Source organism: Papaver somniferum, chromosome 9 (genome assembly GCF_003573695.1).
Source record: "Papaver somniferum cultivar HN1 chromosome 9, ASM357369v1, whole genome shotgun sequence".
Taxonomy (NCBI): domain Eukaryota; kingdom Viridiplantae; phylum Streptophyta; class Magnoliopsida; order Ranunculales; family Papaveraceae; genus Papaver; species Papaver somniferum.
The window spans coordinates 116,700,520-116,717,641 of record NC_039366.1 but is presented as its reverse complement, the minus strand read 5'-3'; the positions used below and the strand labels follow the sequence as shown (position 1 = coordinate 116,717,641).

At 37.6% G+C, this 17,122-nt stretch overlaps 1 protein-coding gene and 1 long non-coding RNA gene across 2 annotated transcripts; one reads left to right on the top strand and one right to left on the bottom strand.

The window, feature by feature from the left end:
- Window positions 1–13,413: 13,413 nt before the first annotated feature.
- On the bottom strand, window positions 13,414–14,394 carry LOC113309153. The gene is made up of 2 exons (XR_003340370.1): window positions 13,850–14,394; window positions 13,414–13,725 (listed from the first exon to the last, which is right to left on the bottom strand). It is a non-coding gene; the product is annotated as an uncharacterized LOC113309153 (long non-coding RNA).
- Window positions 14,395–14,862: 468 nt separating this feature from the next.
- On the top strand, window positions 14,863–16,887 carry LOC113314196 (dehydration-responsive element-binding protein 2E-like). Its single transcript, XM_026562969.1, has 2 exons — window positions 14,863–15,109; window positions 15,307–16,887. Exons 1-2 carry the CDS (start codon window positions 15,090–15,092, stop codon window positions 16,574–16,576), a joined length of 1,290 nt encoding a protein of 429 aa, XP_026418754.1. The 5' UTR covers window positions 14,863–15,089; the 3' UTR covers window positions 16,577–16,887.
- Window positions 16,888–17,122: the final 235 nt, after the last annotated feature.

The window sequence follows — 17,122 nt, the reverse complement described above, 5'->3', positions numbered from 1 at the left end:
TCTCCCATTCCAAAAGGATACTCTTTCCAAAATTAGGTCTTCTCAAAACCCATATCCAAGTGGTCCACTAGGCCCATGTATGAGAAATATGTCTCTGGAATTTTGGGTCCAAAACTGATCGCCGGAGTTGATGACGTCATTGCCGGAATCTGGCCGGAAGACACAGTCGGCTACCTGAATAGCACTGCCGCCGGCTACCTGAAAGTTCTTCTCCGTCGACGGGATATTCCGTCAGATTCCGTTACAGTTGACCTTACGATCTTCTGTTAGTCAACTGGGTCAAGGGGAGAAAGTGAGTTAGCCACCGAGTCAGCATCTTACTCGGCTGAGTTGGATCTGGAGTCACCGAGTCGACTCACCATACTGGAGAATCAGACAGAGTTTCCTCGGTTTCTGGCTGATTTCCGGCCATTTTTCATGCCCATTTTTGGTCTTCTCCTGTTAAGAATCCTAACATACATCTATTGTAGCTTCATTTGCAGCATTTCATTCACATCATCAACAACTCCTCAGCTAATTCATTGCAGCTTAACCTCATCACTCAACTCCAATTTCTCCCTGTACTTCAGCTCTACCTCATACTCTTCCCAGCAATTTCAGCTCACAATCAGTTGTTGCAGGAACATCTCAGCTGCATCCATCTCCTTCAGCAGCATCACCACCAACACTTTGTTACTCCAGCTACAACCCCACCAGACAAACACTTCCACCAGCTTCTTGTATTGCACCTGCAGTCTCCTTGAGCTTCAATCGTTCTCCCCATTACAGTAATACACTTCAAATCACTTCATCCGTTCCTGTATACCTCACATCCATAACCTTAAACTAACGACAGTAGCCACAGTCATTTCGAACTCAGCATGACCATCCAATCATCAACAACTTCATATAAACGGCAAACACCAAACCCAGATCCATTCATACCCCCAGATAACCACCACCAGATAACCTTAGTTCTTGGCTTGAATCTCTGTCAAGAACTCATGAATTTTAATTCTAACAAATACCCATCTCTGATGCTTCTTGTACTCAATTTCTCACCGATTCCAACAAACCCATCTGCTCATATCAATCGAGACAATGATTAACCCATCTTCAATTTCAGAACAAATCGAAACCTTACTTCACTCTTCATCATCTCAACACAATTTATTTCAGCAGAGACCCATTTTCAGATTCAACTTCAATCTTTTTCTGCCATCGAATTAACAGCAGATCCCCTTGTCCAATTTCAATCATCCTTTCTCATCTCAGACGAATCTAAGACAAACCCATATTCGATTCCTTCTCTCGGTTCCATTAATCAACAACACCAAACCCTTGAATCCATCATATCTCTCAAACCATCTCTCAAACTCAATTGAACACTAGATGTTACTTACAGCAGCAGAGAAGAATAGAGAAAGGGAAAAGGGGGGAAATGACCCTAATTCCTCAATTTCGATCTAGATAAGGCCTTGTGAAGTGGGGTTGATGTTTGCACCACAAGAGTCGATACATGTCACTTAGTAGTAGCCCCTTAACCTGTGATTGGCTCCAGATAGCACTTGTGCAGGGAATGACAATTTGCCCCTTCGCTTTATAAAGCCGTGTGCTTGCTAGATTCTCCTCCGTTCACGCCCCGTGCCTCTAAGTAAAGCTTTTTGCTCATATTTCTCCTTTTTTTCGCCATATGACTTCAAAACACCTATAAAACTCAAAATAAATCATAAGATACATAATTTATAAGAAAACTCGCGAAGAAAGCATAAACAATAGATAAATATTAAGGTGTTTAAGACACCTATCAAATTCCCCCACACTTAGACTTTGCTAGTCCTCGAGCAAATCAAACAAAACAATTCTAAATCATACATACAACTCCGTCTCGCCGAGGATACGGTTACTCTTAGCATGAATAACAGGCCTTTAAACCCCTATGTGTCCCTAGTGGACGAGTTTTAGTCTCGTGAGGGTTTACTAGAGATATACCCACAAAACCTATTTTTCCAACTTACTAGTTTTCCGTAATGATAGCATCCAACGCGCTAAGAAGACATAGAAATTCTGCACACTAGTAATAAGAAGTTAGACACATAAATGAACACAATCTCATCCTTAAAAGTTGAGAGAGAAATAACCATCCCTTATCGAAAGAAATTCGGTTTCGGAGTGATCGAAAGTCTCGACTCTCCTCACAAGAAAAGGTTTTATGAAGTTGCTCTCAATAATAAATAGCTTTTTATGGGTCACACATGTGTCGAGGTAGGAATGAAAAGAGAATCCTGCGACACGTTGAATGGTAGGAAGGCAAAAACCCTCCGAATTGTTTTGAAAACCCACATCTTTTATTCATTTTGAAAACCCTTTTTCTGACGATCTCTAAGAAAGGAAATCAACCACTTCACGAAGGTGGGAATATTCTTACTTACCTCGTTATCCGTTCGGCGTGCAGTTAGCACCACTCTCACAACATCCATAGAAACGTCTTCGGTCTTCAATCCTTGTCTTCATCTTCGTCTTCGGTCTTCAACTCTTGATGATAACTCTTGAACTTCGTAGAATCTTGACAATGTGATTCTTTCCTCTAATTCCTTGTTGCTTGAAACTTCATTGTGGATATTCCTTCTTTCCATTGGCTTTATTGAAAGAATACAAAACTAAAAACGAACTATACAAACCCAAAATATGATACAAAGGATTTTTCTTGTCTCTTTTTTTCTTCTTTTCTTTTTTTTCTTTTTTTTCTTCTTTTGTTTTTTTGTACGAATAATAAACCTAACAAAATTTTCTCTTATCTCTTTTTTTTTTCTTTTTTTTTTCATTTTTTTTGACAAGGGACTTAGCATAAAATGACCATGTCCCAAGTTTTTTTTTTTTTTAAATTTTTTCGGAACAAGAGAAAATAGTATACAAATATGATAAAATAAAAAAAAATGCAAGTACAAAGACCATGGTGTAAGTACTTTACCGTTTAATTTTTCACAACTTGTATGTCTCGATATCATAAACTCCTTGAACTCTCATCTTGATAATCTTCGCTCTTGTACATAAAGTCTTCAACTTGTAAAAAATTTTCTCCTTGTCTTGTTGCTTTACTTGAATTTGAAATCTGCTCATTTCTGTACTGTTGCTTGTAAACCTTGAACGTCTTCAACTTTCCTTCGAATTTGTGATGCTCCTCTTGTTGATGATGATGGTGTTTCTATGGACCTGTTGGTGTAGAGAGATAAAGTGGATGGTGCTAACTGCGAACAAGAATACAAGTGGTATGTAAGTTAGCAATTCGATGTCACCATTCATGATTGATAAAATAACACTCAAGAGATCAAAATAGTGCTTCTATTGGTGGGAGGTTGGGTAGCTCACCATTCTACCCGGAGTTTACGTACAGTGACACACACTCTAAAAGCACATATTTAGACAGGTACAAAGAAGTGAAGGTCGGTGCCTCTCATGACGTAACATGGATAGTCTCCACTATATAGGATCACAAATCTAATATCGAATTCAGTATGCACCTCATTTGCCACTGGCATGGTTAAATCCAACTTTAACTCTCATACAAGTAAGAAACCCGATCACGTTCTCTGTCATCTCTAAGTTCAATCACTCTTATGAGAATCTCGATGTAATCTTAGCGACATGTATACTATGTGACTCTAAACTAACTACAAGTTGGAGTTCTTTTATTCACTAATTGACATAAAAGTTGAAAAAAATGAAAAATTTACAATGCAAATGCTTAACCACTCCCCCACACTTAAACTTTACATTGTCCTCAATGTAAATTGAATCGTCCAAAGAAAGTCAAGGTGGGAAATCATATAATGATATGCGAAAAGAAATCAAAAAAATAAATACAAGACAAGAAAAAGCTAAAAACTAGACAAGAAATAAATACAAGACAAGAAATACTCATCTATGGGTTGCCTCCCATTTAGCGCTTGATTTAAAGTCGTCAGCCCGACTTGCAAGACGAATTCCCCATACACCAACAATCTGAAAAGTTGGGGATCCTTCCATGTAACCTGTTTTGCAAATAGTAACTTCACACAAACATTAGTATAATAAAGCAAAAGTGAAACTATAGACCAATAGAAGTTTCCCCCACACTTATTCTTGTCCACACTTGGAAGTGTATAAAGAACATAAAATTCAGGAACTTCTATGGTTTCTTCTATGCAAACATTCATAATATGAGAATCAAATGTTTCTAATGGCGGAAATCGAGAAATAAAGTCATCCAACAATATTCTCGAAGCACATACATTCAAACCAATAAGAGGTAAAGGAGAAGAAACAACATGCAAAGGGTTAGAAATTGCACAATCTCTTGTATCACATAATCCTCTTCATCCTTGAAAACCTCAAGTGAATTACTCACCTCTTTTATATCATGGTCCTCTATCAAACCTTGCAACCATTCTTCATCCGTTTATACCTTAACTAAAGTCTCGGCATTAACATCATCATTATAATCCTTTGCAAGATCAATTGGGTCTTCCACAATATTGGTCATAACGGTCACATTCTCAACATACTCGTCATCATTAGGCTCAAACTCTTTTGCGGCTGCAAATTTCGCTATAAGGAACTTTTTTAGAAGACTCAAAAATGCACCATCCTCAACCTCCACCCTTTGAATAGGCTCTTGATCATTATTAAGATCAATGCTTGAGTAATCTACACAAGTGTCAACATATTCCTCTTCGTCTTCATTTTGATCCCAAAAAGATTCCGTTGTACACCTTTGGGAAATGTCACCATGGGTTGGTTCAAGCGACGTATCTTCATAATCATCATCACTTTCATAGTTAACATAAGATTGGATGTCGCTGAATTTAGTGTTGCTAACCTCAAACTCATCCTTTTGAATAGGCGAATGATCATTATTAAGATCAAGAGTTGAGTTAGCTACACAATTATCAACGAAAGTCCCCAAAGGTTGGCCCTTTTCAACATTAGCATCAATCAAATATTCATCACACACCACAGGCACATTAGAATAATTATTGCTTTGAAAACAAAATTCTTCTTCATACCTTTCTTCCTTGTATTCATCAATGCTTCTTCGTAAGATAGCCATACCTTCACGAAGTTCTTGGAGTTGCTCGTTTGTAGCCTCTTTATCTTTTTGAAACTCTTGTCGTAAAAAGTTGGAAAAGTTGTCTAACAAGTTAGAGACTTGTTGTTCACGAGCATAAGAATCCTCCAATCCTTGTGGTTGTTCACACACATACCCGCCATAAGGTTGTTGAGGAAAACCATAAGGATCCATGGAATATTGGTCATAGCCAATGAATTGGTTTTGATTATACCCTTGGAATTGTTGGAAGTTGTCATGTTGTTGAGATTGTTGGAAACCGTATCCATTGTTCCAATATGCTCCAACCATGAGAAATAAGTACCTGAAACACAATTCTCAAAACAAGGTTAAAAACCAGAAAATAAAACAAAACTAAAAAAAAAAAAAACAAGAAAATAAGAAACCAAAAACAAGTGACAACCGCTGCCGGGGAAAAATTTGATCGCTGTCGTATGCGTCAAAAATAAATTACACTTTCTCACAACTCAAAATAAATAATATAGCAAGGGCAAGAAAGAATCGTTTCCACAGAGAGGATCTAGGTTGTCAAATTGTTTCGGTTTCCTATACAAACAAGGGGGGATTTCTGATTTTTATGTAAAGGAAAATAAACTAAAAGCAACTAATGAAATAAACAAGCAAAACAATAAGATGAAGATATTGGTCAAGGATTAGTTTTCATTCACAAACATGAATTTGTAACAATAACTAGAATTGATATTTAATCTCAACTTTTATCAAAAGTCCTAGGATACCTTGATCGCAAGAATATCCCGCTAATTTCCTCTTGTCATCAACAAACACATTAAAAGATGCGAAAGTGAATTCTTCCTAGAAAGCAACCTAAAGTGTAAAAGCACAATTAAGTTTAACTCCCTAAGAGCACTAAGTTCTATGAAATAAGACAAATCAATGCAAACGAACGTGTAAAAACACTAATCCGTTTTAACAAAGGTTGTGATCCACATGTGACTACTAGGATGTATCACTACAAGCAATAATCACAATTATACTACGTGTATTCAAGGTGTATCACGTTTACGTATAATAAATCCTAAACTAGCAATAGATATGATTACGAGTTCTACCAATTTGCAACTTGACAAAACTAACAATCAATCATACATGGCGATATTTCTAGCGAATCATAATCGACAAAACATGGAGACAAAACTAATTTATTGAATGAAAACCCATATTTGGAAATCCAACTTAATCCTTAACCAATAATAAAATCTAGGTACTCATGGCATAGGAGTTCATCACAAGAAGAAAAATAATAGTTTCCATCTTTCTAAACCCTAGGCTAAAAGTATTAGAAGAAGATAATAATATGGAGATCTCCAGGTTTAGAGATAGAGTTTTCTATTTATATGCTTCTCCCATTCCAAAAGGATACTCTTTCCAAAATTAGGTCTTCTCAAAACCCATCTCCAAGTGGTCCACTAGGCCCATGTATGAGAAATATGTCTCTGGAATTTTTGGTCCAAAACTGATCGCCGGAGTTGATGACGTCATCACCGGAATCTGGCCGAAAAAACACTTACGGCGCCGGCCAGTTGGAAGTTCTTCTCCGTCGACTGAATATTCCGTCAGATTCCGTTACAGTTAACCGCTTACCTAACGGTCTACTGTTAGTCAACTGGGTCAAGGGGAGAAAGTGAGTTAGCCACCGAGTCAGCATCTTACTCGGCTGAGTTGGTTCTGGAGTCACCGAGTCGACTCACCATACTGGAGAATCAGACAGAGTTTCCTCTGTTTCTGGATGATTTCCGGCCATTTTTCATGCCCATTTTTGGTCTTCTCCTGTTAAGAATCCTAACATACATCTATTGTAGCTTCATTTGCAGCATTTCATTCACATCATCAACAACTCCTCAGCTAATTCATTGCAGCTTAACCTCATCACTCAACTCCAATTTCTCCCTGTACTTCAGCTCTGCCTCATACTCTTCCCAGCAATTTCAGCTCACAATCAGTTGTTGCAGGAACATCTCAGCTGCATCCATCTCCTTCAGCAGCATCACCACCAACACTTTGTTACTCCAGCTACAACCCCACCAGACAAACACTTCCACCAGCTTCTTGTATTGCACCTGCAGTCTCCTTGAGCTTCAATCGTTCTCCCCATTACAGTAATACGCTTCAAATCACTTCATCCGTTCCTGTATACCTCACATCCATAACCTTCAACTAACGGCAGTAGCCACAGTCATTTCGAACTCAGCATCACCATCCAATCATCAACAGCTTCATATAAACGGCAAACACCAAACCCAGATCCATTCATACCCCAAGAATCCATCTCAATTCAGCTCCTCAATCTTCTCCGGCAGCAACACCACCAGATAACCTTAGTTCTTGGCTTGAATCTCTGTCAAGAACTCATGAATTTGAATTCTAACAAATACCCATCTCTGATGCTTCTTGTACTCAATTTCTCACCGATTCCAGCAAACCCATCTGCTCATATCAATCGAGAGAATGATTAACCCATCTTCAATTTCAGAACAAATCGAAACCTTACTTCACTCTTCATCATCTCAACACAATTTATTTCAGCAGAGACCCATTTTCAGATTCAACTTCAATCTTCTTCTGCCATTGAATTAACAGCAGATCCCCTTGTCCAATTTCAATCATCCTTTCTCATCTCAGACGAATCTAAGACAAACCCATCTTCGATTCCTTCTCTCGGTTCCATTAATCAACACCACCAAACCCTTGAATCCATCTTATCTCTCAAACCATCTCTCAAACTCAATTGAACCCTAGATGTTACTTACAGCAGCAGAGAAGAATAGAGAAAGGGAAAAGGGGGAAAATGACCCTAATTCCTCAATTTCGATCTAGATAAGGCCTTGTGAAGTGGGGTTGCTGTTTGCACCCCAAGAGTCGATACAGGTCACTTAGTAGTAGCCCCTTAACCTGTGATTGGCTCCAGATAGCACTTGCGCAGGGAATGACAATTTGCCCCTTCTTGCGCCAACTTGAGCGATTTATTCTTTCCAATGCTCTATAAAGCCGTGTGCTTGCTAGATTCTCCTCCGTTCACGTCCCGTGCCTCTAAGTAAAGCTTTTTGCTCATATGTTTCCTTTTTTTCGTCATATGACTCCAAAACACCTATAAAACTCAAAATCAATCATAAGATACATAATTTACAAGAAAACTCGCGAAGAAAGCATAATTAATAGATAAAGTAACCGAACTGTTCAAAATCCAATTCAAATCCGGATCATTTTGAAGATTAACAAATATTTTAGGAGAGGATGGAGATGAAGAATCAGATGAGTTTTCATCATTTGAATACTCAAACTTATTGAATTGAAAAAAAATAATTATTTTCCATGTTTTTCTCCTTCATCTTCCCTAACTCTACTCTCTCAATAATTCTACTCAACTAATAATAAACCCATCTTTTAATTTAATCTCACTAATTGTTTTTAACTAAATCATTCACTAATCATACCTAAAATTAATTAAGAGGGTAGATTATGTATTAAATAAATAACTAGATATGGGGTGACCTAGAATTACTTCTAATGCCTTTACCCAAAATAAAACCATGGTCCCCAAAAAGACCACGATCCCCAAAAAATCGTTCTTGAAAAAGAGACCAGAACTTCTAGAAGCCCATTACTGTATACTTCGTCCCGAAGAAATCCACGCACGTGGATTAACTCAAAACAACTAAACATTTTTTATTCGTGGAAACCCGTAGCAGATGGCATGAATATGACATACGCAATGACAAACCAACTACTAGTCAAACCCAGTCAACCTTCCAAAAAAACTCAAAACAACAGTTATTGTTGTATTTTGTCGGTCCATGACCGAACATGAGAATTCGTATCAAGTGCTCAAGTATACCAAGCTAGTTAATTAGTTTAGTTTGAAGTACTATATACACGCGTAGTACTATATAGATGTACCACTAACTTAGAATTAAGAAGAGAGAAATGAAAGTGGGGGAGTTTATTACTTCTCAGTTTTTGTTTCTTACACAAGTACATCAAAATGAAGAAAGCCAGTGGCTATTTATAGCCAGTACTAGAGTCGGTAACTGATGGAAGCAAACACGTGTTTACAATTTGGGATTTTCTTAACTATCAAACTGATAATACTTATCTAGTGTTGAGAAGGTTAATCCTTAACCGAGAAGTAATTCCAGTGTTTACTGGATTGTTCTGGAGAATTGTGGGCCACCCCACAAACGTGTTTACACAATACTCCCCCTTGGACCACCATCTCTGATAAAATGTTTTCTTGTCAAGGTATGCTGGTAAAGATTGATAGGCCAAAACCCGAGCAAAAATTTGTTGTCTCGTCAAAACCTTGCCAGAAAAATATAACTGGGACAAAAACTGGTCGAAGGAAAAAGAGTACCACATCGGTTGCTTCAAAGTGATGATGGTAGTCACACATTTTCTCCCGTCGCCGAAACTGTGTCAGAAAAACCATTTAGGAAAAACTTGAACTTGGAGTGAGATTGGTCATCGCCATGATTTCCGTCAAAATTCCATCAGGAAAAAATCACTTGGGACAAAAACCTGAGTGCCAGGAAATACTTCCTCTGACAAATTGCGTTAGGAAAACCACTTGGGAAAAAACCTACACTTCTGCGTCAGAAAAACCACTTGGAACAAAACCTGAGCGCCTAAAATTAAAAATAATGTCGACGTCGATGCAAATGTTGCCTCATTAAAAACCTCGTCTGGAAAACCACATGGGACAAAACCAGACCAAAGGAAAAGAGTACAACAGACGTCGCCTAATACTGGCACCGGACACGCATTTGCTGCCTCGTTAAAACCTTGAGAAGGAAAACCCATTGGGAAAAAATCTTAGTGAAGGAAAAAAGAGTACAACGCGTTTAAGTCCATAATATGATTCTACGAGTTTACTCCCGCTGAAGCATGACTTCTTAAAGCGATTGGTGGTTCAAATATTATATAGCCTTCATAAAACTGTTTTACCATTTGTAGTTTATGGAGGATTGACTACAGGTCTTGCGCCGAGTGCACCAAATTCAATTTTTCGCTTTAACTTCAGGCATAACAATGAAAGTCCTTTTGTAAACTCATAAATACCATAAAATCAATTTCAGCCTATAAAAATGTAACGTATCAGATAGATCGATCACTTCCCACTTTTGGGAATCACATAGTTCCCACTTTTGGGAATCACATAGTAATAGTGTTAACTTTAGTAGCACAATAAGTATTACCAGTATCAAAAATTAGATACTCCAGTCTGTGCTAGCATATTCTCGAACTTCTGGCCGAGAGATATTTCAATTTCAACGAGATCTCATAGTTTTGTTCAAGCGTGGATTTTAGCGCTACTAAGGGCTCTTTAAGAAGCCAAAAATGATATCATCAATCTATTCGGATTTTAACCTTATACCAAGAACATAAAACACATACAAGGATTGCTCACTAATTTCTCCCATGTGGTGATAATGATTTATTTCAAGCCTGACATAGTTCACAAAGTCAGGTGGCTGTCTGAGTCAGAAACTCGAATCCTTCAGGGATTCATTACAACCACTACTCATAACAAGATGCAATATGAGTCCTTCAGGAACTACCACGCTAAAGTGCATCTATATTAGGAGAATACTTTTCGTTTCACATAACCAATCCTGGGGGTTCAGCAGGAAAACCCTCTAAGTCGCACTTTACGCGATTATTTTACTTTCTTTGCGTTTCATCTCAAACACCAACCTGTAATATTCAGGCCTCATGATTTTACAGTGTGAGTCGCATCCGATCTTTTTGCGCTTTTCGAGAGATTTCATCCTCTATCTAGTTTGAGGGGAAACATGTCATATGCCTACCAATCACAATGTCGATGTTCCTCTGCAGAAGGGTACACAACCACTATTGTAAACATTAATCGACAATCATATACAATCTAACACATTCTCTAGTACATGCACGTTCATGAAAATTTCATAGACTGGTACCAGCGCCACTTCAGGGGCATTATCATATCCTCATCTTCAATAAGGAGTTTCAAACTTAGAGAATGCAGATCATATTCTGATAGTCTCCACGAGCACTATCTGTAGTCTCTCTTCAAGAGCACTACATATTATAAAAGTGATTGGATTTTCTTTACGAGGCATAAATAAGGCGGTCGTTCACGCCTTAATCGAGTCTTAATTCACAACTTAGTCACTGCGAGGTGTATAATCTAACCTGCTGAGACAATTTTTCGTATCTATATCCTCAAGCAAGTGACAAACAATATTTTCCCAAAGCTATTGCAGTTATGTGTTTTAATCATGAGAAATCTTCAACACCTCAATTACATCCAATATCTTGGTGTGAGAAAACAAATGAGATGTTTCACGCCAATTCTAGTGACAATCATACTTTCTTTGATCAGGAAAAAAAATAATCATATAACCTATTAATTACCGACATTTCTTACTGCAACCATTAAATGGTGTTAGTCATCTACATGACTTCAAGAGAAAATTCTTAAAATTTGTCGACATAATACGTGCCATCTTCAGATGACAGTCTTTCTCCCCCTGGTTTAGGCGGGAAAAACTTTTTTTTTAGGTTATCAACATAATTCTCACCAACTTCTTGTGGTGACATTTCTCCCCCTGATTAAAATGGGAGAACCTTAAAGGTTATCAACCTTGCTCACGCCAACTTCTGGTGGCAGGTTTTCATGCCAACTTCTGGTGGCATCTTAGTTTTCCTGATCATGGCGGAAATATTACTATCTCATTTCTGGAAACTTCTGGTTCCATAATTGGCTCATTTTCAAAGGCAATTCTGCTCATGATGGTTTTTGGGTTTTAATTTAACTACACAAAAAGTACTCAAAAAAAGCTGCAGGCTCGACAAGAGATGGGAAATTTCATGTCGTTCCTTTTTGACGGCTTACTTCCTCCCCCTGACGGAGGGAATATAGTTTCATCTTCCGTAAGACATTACCAACACATGGTTTTAAATGTCTTATGAATCGAAAGCAACATACATAGCTAGGTGACGTTATGGACCAAACACGTAAATTGTAAGGTTGCTTCGCAAGACATAATTGATGGTAAATAGTTGGTCGAGCAATAAACTAAAGATGCTTAAACAAAGAACTCAACTAGACCATGTCGAGTGCGCACATGTGCTAACTATATGCTCGATATAATACCAACCGAAGGCAAAGCATCAAAAGCCTATCAATTTACAACCAAAATAAATGGACTTAATTGGAAAGTCTAAGATGGATAGGCAACCTCAATATTTGCACAAATTGTTTGGAGAATGCAAAATTACGTGTTAATATAAATAAGAGACCATCTATTAGATGCGTTCTAGCAATACAGTGAAGTATTGAAAAATGTCCATAGTGTAGGGTAAATAAGCCCTACAAATGCCACCATAAACCCTCTGCAGGAATGTCAGTGATCCAATAAGTTACAATAATGTAATTGTTAATGCTAGTTAAAGAGCCAAGTGTCTCAAAGAATGACCAACATAATTTATATCTTTATCCGACAGAAGCTTCAGGTTCTGTAAAAGATGTCTATGAGCATTTTGTATTGTCTACTCATCTTGGTAGAATTTGGGTGTCCAAATCTATCGTGCTGAAGCATGAAAATTCAAGTTCATTAAACTTCTGGTTAATGACCGTGATATTCAAATGTTCGAATCCTCATATGACACACCCTACAAAGGAGAGCATTAAGCTTCTCTATAACGTGCTTTTGGCACAGAACATATGAAGTAATAAAATACTCCATAAAATGCTCATTCTTTATTTGAAGGTGGTAGTTACGCCGAAAATTCTCAAAATTCAACAGGTTCTTCAGAAATCCGGAATAATATAAGGCGTCTATAGTAGTAACTTTTATACCACCAGAATGATATACGCTCTTCCGGAGCGGTCTATCATAATATTCGAACCCGAAATGGCATTTCACATTTCCCAAAACCTCTACAAAGTTACAAAAATGGTTCGAAAATTTGTGTTTGTTGTTCCCTTGTCTTTGAGACAAATATCTCCATCGTCTATTATATATGGATAAATTACTTCAGGAATCCATATCCGTTAGTACAGGTAGACGAGAGAAAGATAGCAGAGCCATCAACAAAAACATTTGGTAACTATGGGCTACTTCGGGAACCCAAAATTTTATGGTTTATTCCTGGAATCCAACTATTTCGATAGACCACTGCTGGAGTCTATTTTATGGATTACTGCTGGAACCCATAAATTTTGGATTATTACAGGAAGACACAAAATATATGTTGGACTGCTTCTGCAGTCGACAACGTCTCATGGATTGCTTCTGGAATCCATTACTTACAAAAATAAGCAAAGAAAATAAACAAAACTTAAAACAAAGGATAAACATCAAAACAAATATGGTACTAATACAATATCAACAAATCTCCAACCTCGTCACCTTCAGGGTCAACGAAATGTTAATTTACAAGTGCGCAAATGGATAAACTATTTATGGCAAAGTTGCCTAGTTGGTCACTTCAGGGACCGCCTATAGAAACCGGCTAGCACTTTGTAACGGGTCACTTCTGAGACCAACGGGCTAGCGGAGCGCGCTTTTACATCCATACTATGTCGCACGATATCCATCTTCTGGTGGAATTATTTTTAAATTTTGTGGAGATTATTGAAACTGAGAAAACCAAACATTCTTTTAAGGATGCAACAATTTCTCAGTTCACTGGTACTATAATCAAAAAAATATTAAGCTTGGAAAAATTCCGTTCTTACCTTAATTTATGACTACGCATACTTACCAGGAAGTTCAAATGCGCTTTTGATGCATGTATACATGATAGCAGGTTTGCTATTGGACCCGTTTTGCTTGGTTGCCATCCTGATCAAAACAACAAACATGAACCACGCAATTAGTACTAGGATGCATATACATATATAAAATTACTTTTCGTAAATGAGTGTGAAATATGAAGAAGAAATTTTTATTCGTGATCTTCATGTTGTCATCAGCTTCACATATCCCTTGATGCAAGTGATCTGCTTCCACACAAATATGTATAGCCGGATAATGATTATGCTGAAGTCGCACTCCACCGAATTTCCCATAACAACCAGCAACGTAAACATGGAGTCGACATTTCTAAAAGAGTGATTCGTGCTGATAACGTGTTGTATTTTGTCGGTTCATGACCGAACATGAGAATTCGTATCAAGTGCTCAAGTATACCAAGCTAGTTAATTAGTTTAGTTTGAAGTACTATATACACGCGTAGTACCATATAGATGGACCACTAACTTAGAATTAAGAAGAGAGAAATGAAAGTGGGGGAGTTTATTACTTCTCAGTTTTTGTTTCTTACACAAGTACATCAAAATGAAGAAAGCCGGTGGCTATTTATAGCCAATACTAGAGTCGGTAACTGATGGAAGCAAACACATGTTTACAATTTGGGATTTTCTTAACTATCAAACTGATAATACTTATCTAGTGTTGAGACGGTTAATCCTTAACCGTGAAGTAATTCCAGTGTTTACTGGATTGTTCCGGAGAATGGTGGGCCACCCCACAAACGTGTTTACACAATAGTTACAGCACACTTAATTTCCTTTTTATTAAAGTCTTCGCGACCAAGAAAACCCAATCGACATTTAATAATTACCATTTTTATCTAGTCCCGCGTGTAATAATACTCGGCCAATATTAAGCCACGTATTAGATATTTTACTTGGGGCGTAAATATCTAGCACACAATTAAATCTCTATAAATACAGGTCACAGGACACTGCTTTCTGGTTCCAAGTTCCAACTTCTTCTTCTTGATTTCTTCTTCTCTGTTGTATAAACCCTTCACCTCTAAGTTTTCCCAAAAATATCTTTTGAGGAACTTTTGTATAATAAAACCCTAAATCATATCAGAATTTTTAGAAACTGATAGTGAGATAGTGAATTAGGAAACTCAAATTCACAAAAAAAAAAAAAAAAAAAAACCGAAATCAATTAAGAAAACCAGTACTTGGATTGAAGATCAAATTACGTGAATGAATCAAGGTGGTGACAGGTATGTTCTTTGAAATTTCTCTTCTTTTCGTCCTTTTTATGGTTTTAGTGCTGTTAATTAGCTTTTTGTTGGATGGTTTTGAGTTTGTTGATTTGGGGGTTCTAGGGATTTGGGGGTTTATGGTTGTTCTTGATGATGAAATTGTTTTTGTGATTAAAATTTTGACTTAATTTGTTGTTGTTTTTGTGATGATTTAGCAAAAAGCGTAGACGCAATGGATCAGAACCTGTTGCAGAAACCATAGCGAAGTATGAACAAGAACTTAAAGAAGCATACAGGAAACCAGCTAAAGGATCGAAGAAAGGATGTATGAAAGGTAAAGGAGGACCTGAGAATTCCAAATGCAAGTATAGAGGTGTTAGACAGAGGACATGGGGAAAGTGGGTTACTGAAATTAGGCAACCTAATAGAGGGCGCAGGCTTTGGTTAGGTACTTTTGATACTGCAATTGAAGCTGCTTTAGCTTACGATGATGCTTCCAGAAGAATGTATGGGAAATATGCTACTCTTAACTTCCCTGATGGATTACCATTCTCCGATTCGATTTCCTATTCTAGTTATTCTAGTGGTTCTTCTGATGTATCTGAAGTGTGTGTTGAGGAATCAAAAATTGAGGTGCCTAAAAGAGAACCAGTTGAATGCGATGGTGAATCGGAGAATAAGAGGCCTCGAAAATTGAAAGTTAAACTTGAAGAGCCAACAATTGACTCCTGTATCAGTACTCCTATTGTTAAAGCAGAATTACCATTACCTACAATTGTTGAGTCTGGAGTCAGGGATTGGAATCCTTCTAACAATGTAGCGGAAATGCCCATCGATTGCAAGCCTGGTATCTGGAGTTATCCCCCAGCAGAAGCACCCGTGTTTCCTGAGGTTGGATTCGATAGTTGTCCTTCTTCAGGCATCGCAGTGGAAAGGTCGATGACAAGTAATGATGCTGGAATGGATCATTGTTCTTATTCAAGTAAAACAGGTATCCCACCTGCCTCAGAGGCCAATGGTGGTGTCGGAGCAAATAATTGTTTTTCATCTGCCAATGTTGAGGTCATGCCACCTTTCTCAGTGCCCAAGGAGGAAGATGAGCTGGATGGATTTTATATGAATACAGATGAATTCGGTTGGCTGGGGCTCTTTGCAGATGATGTACAGAATTACCCCAATGATGAATATTTCAATGTGGACGATCTTCTGTCTGAAATCGATACATCAGCACCTACAGAAGTTGAGAAAATCCAGGAACCAAACAATAACAATCAAGGTGGAGAACGGTTGCAAGAGATGCAGTGCGGAATTCGACCAGCAGATGTTTCATACCAAATGCAAGATTCAAAACCACAAGTAAATATGAGCATGAACCAGGAGCCATTTGCAACTGATTTCGGATACAATTTTTCGTCAATAATGAATGAATACGAAGCTTCAAAGTACACTTCAGACTATGGAGGAGGATTTCCTGATTTGTTTTGATAGAGGATATTAAGGTGATGACGTTTTTTTAGATAGCATCATTATACATTTTAGACTAGTGTTAATTTTGACATAGGGATGAATTTAATTATCTAATTAGATTCTTTTTCATCTGAGCTGAATCTTTCTATAGGATTTTTAGTTTTTGTTAGAAGGGTTTGGCTCAGCTTGGTACTGGTTCTGAATTTTGATTGTAGAAGCCACTTTTCAGTTGCTCAATAAAAAAGAAACTGTGAAAAATATACTTGAATCTTTTTAATAGGTCAACTTAATTGTTGAATTGTATATAAATATGAATGTATGTTGTTTGACTCTTACAGTTTCATGTTAAAAATTTTTTAAATGTGATGTTACTGCCATTAGTCTTGCTGCTTTTGCTCACTGTCACTTTTAGGGTCCTTTCTCAAGTTCTTGTTATTGGCCTTTGACTTTGTTGTCCGCAGAGGGTTGTTGGCCTTTGTCAATTTGAATTCACTTTCACAGATTTCTCTGTTTGCTGAACTGAGAAGCCAGCCTAGGATACAACTGAATTATGTCTTAGTTGGC